This window comes from Condylura cristata, unplaced genomic scaffold (assembly GCF_000260355.1).
Source record: "Condylura cristata isolate star-nosed mole 26May11 unplaced genomic scaffold, ConCri1.0 scaffold00003, whole genome shotgun sequence".
NCBI classification, from domain to species: Eukaryota; Metazoa; Chordata; class Mammalia; order Eulipotyphla; family Talpidae; genus Condylura; species Condylura cristata.
Genome location: NW_004567104.1, coordinates 28,721,146 through 28,736,477, shown reverse-complemented (window position 1 = coordinate 28,736,477; position 15,332 = coordinate 28,721,146). Strand labels below are relative to the sequence as shown.

Here is a 15,332-nt window from a genome sequence, read left to right as displayed (position 1 = left end):
GCCTTCTGCTTTCTGTCTAGGTACAACTTTAAGCACTGACACTTTATTTTCTGATGAACCTGTGCTGTCTGGGCAGTATATTGTCTGTCCAAATTGCAGATGTAGCTCTCCACAACAATACTAAGTTGGATTTCAGGCCCTACTTTTCCTCTTGGTAGGACAAAGTCTGCATAAATATACATGGATTCTTGACTGACATTCTTGGATTGTCTCCCCTCTCCCTACTAATCCAGGTTCTCATAGTTTTTAGTCTAATCCCCTTTATTTTTTTTTCTTCTATGTCCTTGTTACTTTTTTCTCCATTTAGGTCATCATTCTAATATGGAACTCTGATTAACTCACCCAATTACTGTCTCTAATTGTTTCCTATTTACTTGCATAGAAAGTGTGAAAATTTTAGCATTGCACACAGGCTTTTCCTGATCTGACCCTTGTATACATTTTCAGCATCAAGCTTTGAATGCTTCACATTTTCATACTGCAGTAAGCTACTATAGTTTCCTATATCCTGTAAGGTTCTGGGGATTAATGTGCTAAGTGTACACTCTTCTTAGCATAATATTTTAGTAGTGTTTATTTCGGATGGAATGAAGATATAATAATTCAATTAGGAAACTAAAAGACTGAGGTAATTTTTTTTTTAAAAAATTATCTCAAAGTGAGAAAAGACTCACTGAGAAAAGTGCTCAGCCCTTATCTGATTGAATTCCTATTGGTCTTCAGGGCTTTTCTCAGGTGCTGTTACTTTTTCTCAGAATGCTTCAGGTCTTAATCTAGGTTAGGTGGTTTTCACTCACTCACTCATGCATTTTTTTTGTTATTCATACTAGTTATGTTTGTGCTGTATAGAAATGCATCTGCTTTTTAATATTTGACCACTCAATATTTTGTCTGTTTAAAGAAAATATTCTGTATCCAAATGAAAGAGAAGAAAGGGAGAGGGAAAGAAGAAAGAAGTGAACAAGAAAGACAAAAGAAAACTTCAGGCCTAAAACTAAGTGTGATGGCACAAAATGATGTAAAAATAAACTATTATATTATTTAAAAAAAAAGAGGGAAATAAACTGAGAAAAAAAAACTTAAGTGTGATGTTTAGAATGGAACACTTTGGAGCAATATGGCTAATCAATCAGTTCAGACATTGCTGAACTGGTACCTTGTGTACCAGTTTATTTCAACATACCACAATTTTTAAAAAATTAAAATGTCTTATAGTACTGAGGAAGAAAGCTCCCTTTTGTCCTCTTAGGAAGTACTTAATAAGTTTTATGAAGTCAAATTTATTGGTTTAAATTTGGTTCAATAAAATGATTTTTTTGTTGTTATCAGACAGGCTCTGTGCCCTGAAAGATCAACTTTTTGAGTACAATTCTCCAGTGAAATTACCTTGTAAACAAAGAAAAAACACAATTTTCAATTAGTCTATTTTGGGTTTATTGGTGAACCCTAATTTATCTTAATAAGGTTTACTCCTGGTTACTGCTAGTAATTGTTAAACTAAGTAATTTGTAAAATTATTTTCAACTTGTAGTTTTTGTTTTTTTTTTTTCCAGCTTGTGAAGCTTTGTATTGCAATGATTGATACAGGGAAAGCCTTTTGTGTTGCAAATAAACAATTCATGAATGGGATTCGAGACCTGGCACAGTATTCTAGTGAAGATGCTGTAGTTGAGGTTAGTATTATTAAAATTATAGTTAAAGTGATACATTTTGTTTATTTACATTTATGTAAAATTTACATAAATTTTATTTACAGTTTAAATGATAAATGAAAATTGTATGCAACAATGCAATCCTAGAAAACTATCCTGTTTTCTAGGATAGTTTGAAATTGATGATTGATTTGCATTGTCAGTGTAAGTTTAATTGCTGCCAGGGAGCTGAAGCATCTACCAGGGGGTCTGACAGAGAGGGCAGAATCATGCTCTAGGAGCAGCATACAGAGGTAACTGTAGAGAGCATTAACCTAAGAATAGTATCTCACTGCATGTGTGGGAGCCTTCAGGTTAAAGTTTTGGTCAGCAATGGTGGGTTAGCATAGGCCTACTGTATACTGTATGGTATTAGGATCTTCCTTTCATGAAGAATAGCAGTTGAAGGAATGGGTGTGTGGTTTAATGATTATTTGATCCATAGATGCCAAAGTGAACATAGTGTTGATAATACTTAATTTTGTCTTTGTTTATAATGCCAATTTTATTTATTAGCTTAATACTATTAATAGGATAGCACTTTTTTTTTTTTTAACTTCTTCTAGGGTTTCATGGCAGTATTTACAGTCTTAACTTCTCTTGGAGCATGTCCATGGGTTAGTGGGAATTGCCTTTAGAATCAGTGTTATTGTTTACACTCTAACTTGGTCTTTATGCAGAAATGGTAAAGTAATATATTTGTGGTCTATTTTAGCAGCTCTTAAAATGACTTAATTTTCTTTTGGTTTCTTTTTCATAGACAAGTTTGACCAAGTTTTCTGACAGTCTTCAAGAGATGATAAATTTTCACACAGTAAGTTTCAGTATGTAGGTTTTACTATCATAATATCAATATTTTAGTACTTTTCTTGAGTGGCAATATTTTACAAAATTTTTTAACTTGGAATTTAGTAACTTGGCTTGTTAACAGCTTTCACTTATTGGGTTCATTTAAAATGTGTGTGTGTGAAAGAAGTATATACATTTTCTTTTCCATTCTACTATGTGAACTTAATATCAAGTTTATTTATTTATTTACTTTTAAAAATTTATTTATTTGTGCATATAGAACTGGGGTTCAGGCCAGAGGTGCAGGGGTGGTGAGAAGATTCATCAGAGACAGAGTGGGGAGCAGAACAGGCAGATCTAGTGAAGTACACTGCTGAGGGGAGCAATGGTCAGGTCAGGAGAAGTCTGCGATGCCATGTGGTCACCTCTGGGGCAGGTGGGGATCGGAGTCTTGCTGAAGTGGCCCCAGCTTCTTAGTGCTGCGCTTTAACCTGCTGTGCTACAAGGGAGGACCATCAAGTTATTTTATTTATTTATTTATTTTTTATTTATGCCCTTGTAAGTTTTCAAGCAGTTACTTCAGTAATAAAGAAGTAAAAGTCATTCTAAATTTAGCTGTTTCTTTTAGATACATGCAAGAATAAAGAAGTAAAAGTCATTATAAACTTATGTTTAAATTTGTTGCAAATATAGCTCCCTTTGCTAATTAATTGCAAATATCAAAAGTCTGCTTTGCTTTGAGCTATATGTGTTTTTAAGATTTGAGAACACTTATCTTTCAAGAATGGGAGATATTTACTACTTGTGGAATGGCAGGGAATTTCTTATAATAATTTTGTGAAAGTTTACTAAAAGTGTATTAGCTTCTTAACTATTTATACTTTTATATCTATTTAAGAAGTTTAACTGTCATTTAATTATTCAGTGCTTCCAAATTTATCAGTAGCTGTCTTAAAAAAACCAGCACTTTATAAAATCTGCTAATTTTTGGTTCTTTATTTGATTTTCTTACAAAATACTTTTGTGAACATATTAAGACAAAGTTAGATGGTAATATTTATTTTAATTAAATTTCAAATTATAACTACCAAAATTGGCACGTACAAGTTTCTGCTTTCATTTCTTTGGGGTATAGATATTTAGATGTGAATTGTTGAGTCATGTAGGAATTTTGTTGTGTTTTTGAGGAACTACCAAACTGTTTTCCACAGGAGATACACCATTTTATATCCCTACCAGTTTTCCATATTCTGTCAGCATTTCCTAATTTTCACGTTTTAAATTATTTTGGTAGATGTGATGTCTTGATAGATGTGATGTGAAGTGGTATTTCATGTGGTTTTGACTTGCGTTTCTCTAATTGCTAATGTAGCTTACCATCTTTACATGATCCCTTACTAGCCATTTGTGTATTTTCTTCCCCAGTATTGTTATTGTTGTTAATTCAAGGTCATTGCCCATTAATTTTTTTATTGAATTCATTTTATATCATGGATATTAAACCCTTATTAAATATGATATATAATGTTTTCTTTTACTCTAATACTGTCCTTTGATACACAGAAGTTTTAATTTTGATGTATTCTATTTTTTCTTCTCTTACTTCTACATTTTTGAGGGTCATATCTAAGAATTCATTGCCAAATTCCAGATCACAAAGATTTCTACCTTTTTTCTTTCTAAAGATTTTATTGTTTAATTAAAACAAAAATGTGTTTAGTAAAGTAGCAGGTCTACAACATCAGCACACAAAATATCAGTGACCTTTCTATATTCAGAGAATCAGTTTGAAGAGTAAGAAATTAAGAAAACCATCTCATTTACAGTGCTACCAAAAAAATTTTTTTAAACACCTGGTAATAACCCAATAAAAGAGGTGAAGGACCTATACAAAGAAAAATCACAAAACATTTTAAAAGAAATAGAAGAGGATGCAAAGAAATTATCTAAGAGTAAGGAAAGCAAAAGGTGCTTGCTTTTCATGATCTAGCCTCAGAAGCACGCACTTCTTCCACAGTACTGTTTGTTAGAAGTAAAATCACAGTGACCAGTACATTCCTAATAAGAGGAGCAGATTCCCTTTTGAAGGAAGACTGCCATAATATTTTAAGACAGATTTTACAGTCTCCACCAGTGAACACTTGCGTTATTCCTGGGTTTTAGCTTTTAAGAATAAAATTGCTTGTAAAAATATGTAAAGCTCTTTATAACATATTTTTATTTTTTTGTGTATAAATAGCTAGTGGTAGAACAGCTAATTTGGTAGGTAGTATTTATGTTTAGCATTTTATAAAACTGATTGTGTAATGCAAACTTTAAAACATTGCTAAAACTCCTTAATTTCTTAAAGAAGATTTGATTCTTTTTATTATTAATATTTATAATATCAATGTTAATGTTTTATATATTAAATTTTTGATAATTTTAACTTTTCTAAAGAAATTAAACCTGTAAGAATTGGGAATGGTTCCATGTTGTTTGTATACCAGTAGTGTGTGAGAGCTATAGCTGTTCTACATGATTTGTCAGCACTTGGTGTGATCGCTCTTTTACATTTATTGTGGTTTGAATTCACATATCTCTTAATGATACTGTGCATCATCTTTTCACACATTTATTTGCAATCCATGTATTTTCTTTAGTGAAATGTCTGCTCTTTTGCCCATGCTAAAAAAGAAATCAATCATTTTATCTTCTTAGTTTTAAAAGTTCTTTCTATATTCCAGGTGTATGTCATTTGTCATAAATATTTTGCAGATATTTTCTCTCAGTCTTTGGTTTGTCCTTCATTTGTGTAATAGTAGCTTTTGAAGGGCAGTACTTTCAAATTTTGATAAAATTAATGTATTGATTTTTTTTTCTTTCATAATTTTCTGTTTGTGTTCTGTTAAGAAATGTTTGCCTTACCCAAGTTCACTAAGATTATATTCTATCTTTATATGTGTGGTCCAATACAATTTAAGAAAAAAATTATCTTTTTCCTATTGATATCTTTTGTTAACAAATTGACCATATGTGTGTATCATCTCTGAACTCTGTTCTTTTTATTTGATCCCTTGTGTCTGGATTTCAGTATCACAACAGCCATGATTACGTAGCTTTCATAATAAATCTTGAAATCAGGTAGGACAGGTCTTTCAACTTTGTTCCCTTTATTTTGTAGTTGGTTTGATTATTGTAGGTTGTTTGCATTTCTACTTCTACTGAAATTTGGAGAGCAGTTCCATTGAATTTATAGATCAGTTTGGTAAGAATATCTACCAAATTGATATCTGCTCTGAGAACATAATATGTCTTTCCATTGAATAAATTTCTTTAATTTCTCATGGCAAGTTTCGTAGTTTTCACTGTATAAGTCTTGTATATCAAATTCTAACTGGTTGTGCTCGTTTAAAAATACCTTTTTTTTTTTTTAAGATTTATTGTGCATACAGCACTGGGGTACAGGCCGGAAGTGCAGGGGCATCGAGAGGCTTCACCAGAGACAGAGTGGGGAGCAGAACAGGCAGATCATTGAAGTATACTGCTGAGGAGAGCAGCGGGTGGGTCAGGAGAGGTCTTCCATACCATGTGGATCACCTCTGGGGCAGGCAGGGATTGAACTCATGTTGAAGTGGCTTTGGCCCTTCAGTGCTGTGATTTAATCTGCTGTGCCACCAGGAAGGGCCCTAAAAATACTTATTTTTATATATTAAATTGATTCTGCAACCTTGCTAAATTCACTTATTAGTTCTAGTAGATTTTTTTGCTGTAGTTTTCATAGTATTTTTTACACAGTCAATTCTGTATAGTCAATCCAGTAGCTTGTATGGATACAGAGTTTTATATTCTTCCTTTTTAATGTGTATACTTCTTGTTTCATTTTTCTTTCTTGGCTCTAATGCTTGGAGATTTAATACAGTGTTGAATAGAAGTGATAAGAGTATACATCTGTGTCTTGTTCCTGATCCTAAGTTAAAAGTAATCTTTCATCGGCCCTCCCTGGTGGCGCAGCGGGTTAGAGCATAGCACTAAGAAGCTTAAGCCACATGAGTTCGATTCCTGCTTGCCCCAGAGGAGATCCACATGGCGCGGCAGACTTCTCCTGACCTGCCCGCTGCTCCCCTCAGCAGTGTATTTCATCAATCTGCCTGTTCTGTTCCCCGCTCTCTGGTGAATCCTCTCACCCTCTGCATCTCTGGCCTGTACCCCAGTTCTGTATGAATAAATAAAATCTTAAAAAAAAATAAAAAAACCAAAAAACTGTCTACTAACATGTCAAAATTTGAAAAAAAGAAAAAAGTAATCTTTCATCATTAAATATGAAGTAAGTTTTGCATAATATGCCCTTTATGGAATTGAGAAAGGTCCTTTCTATTTCTCATTCCTGAGAATTTTTATCAGGAATTAAAGTTGAATTTTTTCATCTATTGAGATGGTTGTATAATTTTCCTTCTATTAACATAGAATTTTTTTTTTTTGTATGTTAAAGCAGTCTTGTATTTCTGGGATAAATCTTAATTTGTCAAGATGCATTGTCCTTTATTGTTACATATCATTAAGGATTTTGGCAACTGTCTTCATGAGGGATGTTGGTTTGTAGTTTTCCTTACCATACTTGGTAAGGATTTCTCACAGAATAGATTTTCTTGGTAAGAGTTTGAATAGAATTCTTCCTGTCAGCTATTTGGTAGAATTCCAAACCAGTGAGGACATCTTTGTAGAGTTTTATGTTAGGAAGTGTTTGCCTCCATCTATCTTATTTATTTGCTTGTTTATTTATTTATTTGGGGAGATAACTTTATCTAATATTGTTTACTACTAAAGAATTTTACAGTGAATATTCCTAAGTTAAATCTAAATACAGTTAATTTAGGTATTTCTTAAGTGGACTATTCAATGGATTTTGTCAGATTCACACACATATATAACCCAAATCCTCTTTAAGATGACAATTATTACTATTACCTACCCAGAAAGTGCTCCCATACCTCTTCTCAGAATGTCCCAACCCATATCCCCAAGGCAAATGCTGTTCTGCTTTTCTTCCATAACTCGTTTTGCTTGTTCTATAACTTCTTTAAGTGGTATCATATAATATTTGTATGTATGCCTTCTGTCACTCAGCAGTTTTTCTACCTGGTGTAGGAATAATGTGAATATAGGTCAGTTGTGCCGAAATATTCCAGTTAATTGTAAAACAGAGGGCCTGTGAACATGGAGAGTTGCAGACCATTTTACCCCAAAGTGCTGTGGTCCAAAGCAACCATTCAGTGCTTTGGGCAGGACCATGCAATACAGACACTAGTGAGGAGGGACAAGAAGGGCTAGTTACAACAGGGTCTGTGGTGGGACATGAGTTTGTTGGCTTCTGGCCTCACATGCCTGGTTGATGAAATTGATTAGACAATTGGTGGAGGAACTGTGAGAGGTCACGAAGCTGATGCTATCAAGCTCAAGCTCAGTTTTCGTAGCCAGCTCTTTCCCAACTCCACTCCCCATTCGTCAGAGCTGTTTATATACCAGAGCTGTTTATGACAGCCTGCATAAAGATCTCGTGCTTGCACATGGCAGTCAAGACTCCCAGAGTGAGTGGAATGAACTTGGTGAAAATAGTAGAGTTGGTTGGGTGATTTCCTTCACAGACCTTGTGTGGCAACAGCTTCTTAAAGTCTGTGAGATTCTTCCCTGTGGCCTGCATCTCCTTCCTAGCCCAAGAAGTTAGCAAGGAACATGATGCAAACCCTTCCTTATCAGGTTCTGGGTCTGGACTGGGATGAGGAAGTCACAGGGTACCATCTTGGTGCGTTGGTGGGTAATCTTGTAGAAGGCATGCTGGCCATTACCTGGCTCCCACTGCACAGTGATACCCGTCTGGTGGTGTATGTGGATGCCGTAGTTGGTGATAGACTTCCCTTTGGATTCATGTCCCCCTCCTGGAAGCAGGCAGCATAGTGATGCATGTACTGGTTTTAGGGCAGCATGGCTTACATCTCACACCCGAAGTAGTTAATAAGCTAGACATTCACAAAGCAGGCAGGATGGGGCCATTCTTCTCCAGGGGCTTCCTATGAAAATGACTGTCCATCCAGTGAGTTCCCAAAAACAGCTGCTTGAAGTTGTAGACCCTTCGTGTGGGACAGTCCAGTGGCTGACCACAGTGCCCTCCTACCCAATCCCAAATTCAGACACATTTTGTGCCAGTTTCAAAAACTCTTTGACTTCAGTTGTGCAAACTCTTTCACTTCAGTCATGTTGGTAGAGAGGGCAATAGCGCGCTTCAAAACCTCAGAAGGGTCTTCTAGTCAACAGAAGAAACAACTTTTTCAGCTGTCTCTGTTTGTGATAGTTTCCTGGGTGGTTAAGATCTTAGAAGTGATAATGAATAAGGAGGTTTCAGGGCTCAGTACACAGCCATGGTTTTGGCAATGTGGGGCCCATTGATATTGGAGACCTCCTAAAGAGCAAAGCTTGAGGGTTTCTGTCACCACAAGGGGCCCCAGGTCAGAGATGTTGTTGATACATGATAACCTTATCTGAATACCCCTTCAAGTCAGTGCTCTGACTCTGCTGGCAGAAATACCATCTTCTCCAAGACCATGTTAACTTCTGGCATCACATCCTTGCCATCCATCAAAATGGGAGTGTTTGAACCATTCTGTAGGGTCACATGCAGCACTGTCTGGTCTTCAGTGAAGTTAATCTTCTCCCCACTGAATGTATGACCCTGGGCAGCATCCACACCTCTAGACTTGGCCAGCTTCACCAGCATCTGCATCATATTCTCCATTACAAGGTTCTTGGAGTAATCCAACAGAACATGCCTGTGATTGGTGTGAGGATCAGGCTGAAGTGGTTAAAATATTCCTTGTCCCCTTCAGAAACAAAGCTCACATTGAGTTTTGAGCTGTTCTTGCGGCATCCTTCCTACAGTTTCTGGAACTGCTGATTCTGGTGAGCATGGTAAAACTGTTGGGTGCATGGAGCAGGACATTAGCTGAAGAGGAAAAGGGGGAAGGACAGCATTTGCAGCAAACCAAATGTAGAGTTGTTGAAATTGATCTGTATTGTTAAGTGTTTATCAGTGGTTCTCTCATTTTTTTTATAGTGTAATTTAAGGTCATTGAGATCAGAGAATATCTTCTATAAGATAACTGTACCCTTGTTTTATCCTCTGTTATGTGATTGGGGTTCATTAGCACTGCTTAAAAGAATGGGCATTTCCTTTTTGTTGACTTAATGTTTCTATGTGTGTACTTTCAATCAGCCCACATCATGCTATTTGTCTCTCCTTAATTCTTTGAAAATATGTTGGTTCATATCTATACTGTTGTTCATATTTTGCTTATTTTAAAATTTAAGTATAATACTGCTGATTCTTGTGAATTACCATTTTATGAGTTTTGACAGAATCCTGAAGTTGGGTCTCTGCGTTGTGGTACATACATACATGATAGCCCCATTAGCCATAAACATATGCTCATGCTACTCCATTGTTAGCCAGTCTTTTCTTCAGTATCCTACCACCTGAAAAATCACTAATTTGTTCTTCACACCTATGGTTGTTTTTTTTTTTTTTGCCTTAACTAAATGTTGTGGCATTGGAATCATTATAGCTTGCAGCCTTTTGAATGACTTACTTTACTTAGCAAAAATACACTACGATTAGTTTCTGTTGTTACATGTATTACTTTCCTTTTCATTACTGAATAGTATTTCCATGGTGTTTCATTGTTTGTTTCTCTAAGGACATTTGGGTTGATTCCAGTTTTTAGCAATTAGAATGAAACTGTTGTGAACATTCACAAACAGGTTTTGGTGTGAAACTAAGTTTCCATTCCTCTTGGGAAAATATCTGGGAGTGGAATGTTAGGTTTTATGTAAGTATAGTTTTAAACTTTTTATGTTGTGGAGGATTTTAACTATAGATTCTATTTCTTTAATTCTGTCTACATTATCAGTTTGTTCTTGAGTGAGCGTTAGTCATTTGTGTCTTTCAAAGAATTGACCCATCTTATTTACTGACTTTATAGTATAAAATTATTTTCTAACTCCCTTTACTATCCTTTATTTTATGGATAGAAATTGTAAAGTCAGTCTCCTTACTATTTAAAATTTGTATATCTGTGTTTCTCTGATCACTTTCACTGGAAGCTTATCAATTGTTCAGATTTTCTTGAATAACTAAATTTTGGTTTCATTTGATACTCTTTTGATATTTCCTGTTTAGTTGACTTCTACTGTGATCTTTTAAATTTTTCTCCCTCTGCTTACTTTGGATTTATACTTTGCATTCAACATAAAAAAAAGAAAAAACACCCTCTTGCAACAATTTGACAGATTTTAAAATCTGTACTAAACTTATTTTGTGTGTGTGTGCATGTGTTTGTGTGTTATTTAGGAGAGAACATAGGATTATACTAAAAGCAAATTTTCAGAGAATGAAATTGATATTTTTTAATTAGTAGAGTGACATGGGTATCTTTTTTGCTTTGAAATACTGGCTTCTCTGCTTGTTTACCTGTTATCTGTTTTAAACCCTGTATAAAGTATATCTGTTAATGAAAGTTCTTTGAATTTCCGTTGAAACCCTGTGAAATTTATCACACAAAGAGCTGTCAGAGTTAAATATTTACACACTTCATTTAAGTAGGGCAAATAATTATTGTAAGGAATAAAATGTTTTTCTCATCTATAATTTTAGCAGTCTCTTAATAACTGAAAGGGGTATGTGATGTTTACTTGAATCAATGTGTGACATATTTAAATTTCCAGGGCTTCTAAATGTCTAACCTCTACCCATGGTATAAAGCATTTCTGCAGTTATTTTCATTTGATTGTTCTGATATATTGCAATAAGTACATGGAGGAGAATACTTTACTTTTTTAGGTTGTTTCCCAAACCTGAATGAGTGAAGGTGATGAGACATTTTACGGTTTGAGCATTTTATTTAAACATTAAAGTAGATTTGTTTTCCTTTATAAATGAAAGTGATTTTATTATTTATAGGTGGATAAAATTGGCTTGAAATTCAGTTTTAATTTCCTATTTTTTAAAAAAGATTTATTATGCATATAACTGGTGTGTAGGCCAGAGGTGTGGGGTAGGGTGGGAGGGTTCATTAGAGACAGAATGGGGAGAATAGGTGGATTTACTGAAATACACTGCTGAGAGGAGCAGCAGGCAAGGAGAGATCTGTTGTGCCATATGTGGGTCAGCTCCCTCGCTGGGAATTGAATTCAGGCCATAGCAGTGATAGCACTGAGATTTAACTTCTATGCCACCAGGGAGGAACTTAATTTCCTTTTTAAATGTTTATTTTAAAGTAGTCTTTAATAAAAAATACAGGTGTTATTAGAATTGAACTCTTTGATGGAAATATGTGATATTTATAGAACTATCTGGAAATTACTTACTTTGTTTATCTTCTAATTGTTTAATGTTGTATTTTTATTTTTTAGATCCTGTTTGACCAAACTCAGAGATCAATTAAGGCACAGCTTCAAAATTTTGTTAAAGAGTAAGTTATTGCAGTGAAGAAAAAAGGAAAGACAAGCAACTAGTTAATGATCATGTTTGGGAGTTGATATCTTTTTAATGAAATTATGAGCCATGAAGTACTGAAAATATCTTGAGTTATAATTTTTCTTTTTCCTTTGTGAAATGTGTATTGCATTTCAGAATTATTCTGTAAGGTAATCAACTTCATACCTTTCATTTATATCATGAAATAGATGTTTAGGTCATGTTACTATAATTGCTTTGGATTAAAGATACTATAATGTGAATAAGTGACCTTTCAAAAACAAGTAAGTCCCAAAAGTGGTTGAAATATTATTAGTTTATTATAGTTTAGACTAATTTTTCCATTGTTTCTTATGGCATTTTATTTGAAAAAAATAATGAAACATATGAGGATGAATAATGAAAATACATTCTTTTTAACACATGAACCTTTTCTGTCATATTCATCCTATTTTATCTGTGTAATAAAGGTAGGAAAGTTTTCCTATTCTCTATGACTACTTTTTCTCTTTTAATTTCTGACTGAAACTATGTAAACTATCAACTATAAAGTTACAGATAAATTATGATACAGCATTCAGGGTAAATTACAGATATAAGCTATAAATAGTGTCATATTTCATGAAAAAAATGCACTACTATCTTAGGAGGTTAAATTGCACTAAAGGTGACATTTAAAAATCACTTCACAATAAGCTAGCTTTGAGAATGTTCAGCTTCATAAAAATAATGCCTTTTTACAAAAAAATTAAGCTTTTCTTAAACATTTTGTTATCTTGAAGTCATTTGTCATCAAATTATTTTGCTTAATTTCTTAGTAGGAAAAGTAAAGGATTGTTATGTGACTTACTTTAGATCATTAATTAATCAAGGGTTTTAGATTTCAGTCTTTGAAATGAAATGGATATTGTTTCCCTGTACTGCTACAATTCTTTTAGAAAGCATTATGTTGTATGTGTTTTAAGAATACATTTATGTTCTTTTACCCAGTAATTTCCTTCAGCAAGAAATGAATGTATCTTGAAGTATGAACTACCCATATTAGTAACATTAAGGGCATGTCTTAAAAAGATAATCCTTAGATTTCTAGTATTTAGCCCTAAGACCAGAAGAGGAGCCTTAGAGTTTGCATTTTAAATAGGCTTTTTACTGTTTATAAATCATTTGGTTAGAGAAGTTACATGCTCTGAAATTGTCTTTGGCAAAAAAATAATTAACTTTGCTTTTATGTTTCATAATGTTAATGTGATACTTCAGTTTCACCCCAAATATACAGATTTTAATGAGGACATGTTCAATGACTATATTGGAAATGATTTATCATTGAGAAACAATATATATTTTAGTTGGAAGTTCTATTGGAATGTCAGTGTGTAGTGACTCAAAAAATACATGAGTTAAATTCTAAATGATACATTCCTAAAGTTTTTGATCAAGATAGTTTTATGAAAGTTTCACAAATATTTAATATTTTAGAGATCTTAGAAAATTCAAAGATGCCAAGAAGCAATTTGAAAAAGTCAGTGAAGAAAAAGAAAATGCATTAGTAAAAAATGCTCAAGTACAAAGAAATAAACAGCATGAAGTTGAAGAAGCTACAAACATTCTTACAGCAACAAGAAAATGTTTTCGACACATAGCCCTTGACTATGTACTACAGGTACATTTATTATGCTTTCAAAAAATGCTTATTAAACATGCCATTACTTTTGAATAATTGTACTGAAAAAGATACAGTACTTTTTTCATTGAACAATGATCTTTTGTGAAAAAGTTTCATTGACCTGTGTGTCTGTCCATGTATGCACATAGGTGTATGCGTGTATATCTTTGGTTCTTAGTTCTTTCCCTTAACCATTAAATTTTCTTCCATTTTTAAATGGTATAAAAAGCGTTTTTTATTGCGGTATTATCTATCTACCTAGAAATAGTATTCTCATATTTGTAGTAGGTGCTTTTTAAAGCTGGAGAGATTGGTTTTTGATAAGTTGTCTGGTGACTGCGTAGGCTGATGTTTAATTGAAACTAGTTTACATGTGATAGAACTGTAAAGGAATTTGAGCCAAAAGTGAAGGAATGTTTTACACATTACTTTGTATGTACAGTATGTCTTCCTATGTAATCATGGAGTTCGAAGCCTAAAAATTTGTTTATTTGTTTTACATTTTATGGAAATTTTACCCTAAAAAATTTAACAATGCAGACATTGTTAAACCGGCAATTAATGTTTTCCAATGACAGTAACGATTAGAAATTACTTCAAATTATTCTCTTTCATATTATCAAAAAGTTAACGGAGGGAAAGTTAACATATTCTTGTCCTCCCAGGCAACAATTTTCTTTTATTAATATTCTGAAAAAGTAGGAAAAACTAGCACTTAAATTTCTTTTGCAAAGAAAATAGATTTTACATAACAGTGTTATTTTTAGTATCTGCTATGGCCTCCTCTTTCAAAATGACTTCCCCCACAACCTCCTCTGGCATACCAGTAAAGCCTAAAAATTGTAAAGCTTAGGGAATTATCTTCTCCAAATTTATTTTTAGAAAACAACACTGGTGTCCCCAGAGATTATTGATTCAGTGATAATAGCAGAGTATTTCTTAAAAAATATATTAGCAGCCTCATGTAAATTAATGATTAAAAATCACTTAGATAACTATGTAAACAGAAAAATGTTTTTAGGTTTTTTCCCTATTATGTTCCTGTTCAGTATGGGAAGTTAAATTTATAAGAATGAGCTAATCCATTTATTAAGAAAGATTTCTAAAATGGAGTCCAGTGGTTTGCATTTACCTGTATTTTCATTTTTCTCAGTTTTGTGTTCTATGTTTTCAGTTAACCAGTCAGCTAGGGAATGAAAAACCTGTATGATACTATGTTTTGGGAGAGATAAAAAGATGAGACCACATTCATGTAATTTTCACTGCATTTATTGTTATAATTGTATTCTTAGTGTTAATCTCTTACTGTTCCTAATATATAAATTAAACTCTATCATTTATATGTGTAGGAGAAAAAACAATGTATAAGGGGCCCTCTGCTATTCGTGATTTCTTCTCTTCCACTAGAGGTCTTGGGGCATATTCCCTGTGGTCTGTATTTCCCCTCTCTTATTACTTACCTTACAATTCATGCCATGTCTTGCCAGTAGTATGAGTCCTCAGTCTTTCTAGCTCATTCTACTGAAAAGGCTTATTTAAATTCTTATTCATTAGATTAGTTTTTAGATTTTATCTAAGTTGTCTATTCTGTTTAATTGAAATGGCAGATCACATTCTTCTTCTTGAAACATACTGTTGTCTTTATCTTACACCACTTTTAGGTCATCATCTTTTTTTTTTTTTT

The 15,332-nt window shown here is 33.5% G+C and overlaps 1 protein-coding gene and 1 pseudogene across 5 annotated transcripts in view; one reads left to right on the top strand and one right to left on the bottom strand.

Annotated features, from left to right (window-relative positions):
* Positions 1-15,332, top strand: part of ACAP2 (ArfGAP with coiled-coil, ankyrin repeat and PH domains 2) — a 97,511-nt gene that overhangs the window by 40,455 nt on the left and 41,724 nt on the right. For 4 of the 5 annotated variants that reach the window (XM_004675112.2, XM_012733541.1, XM_012733546.1 and 1 more), the window contains exons 3-6: positions 1,554-1,673; positions 2,452-2,505; positions 11,922-11,980; positions 13,462-13,645. In XM_004675112.2, coding sequence (XP_004675169.1) covers positions 1,554-1,673; positions 2,452-2,505; positions 11,922-11,980; positions 13,462-13,645 — 417 coding nt within the window. The remainder of the gene's footprint in view (positions 1-1,553; positions 1,674-2,451; positions 2,506-11,921; positions 11,981-13,461; positions 13,646-15,332) is intronic. The other variant, XM_012733537.1, reaches the window with a different exon arrangement.
* LOC105854103 lies at positions 7,791-11,389 on the bottom strand (annotated as a pseudogene).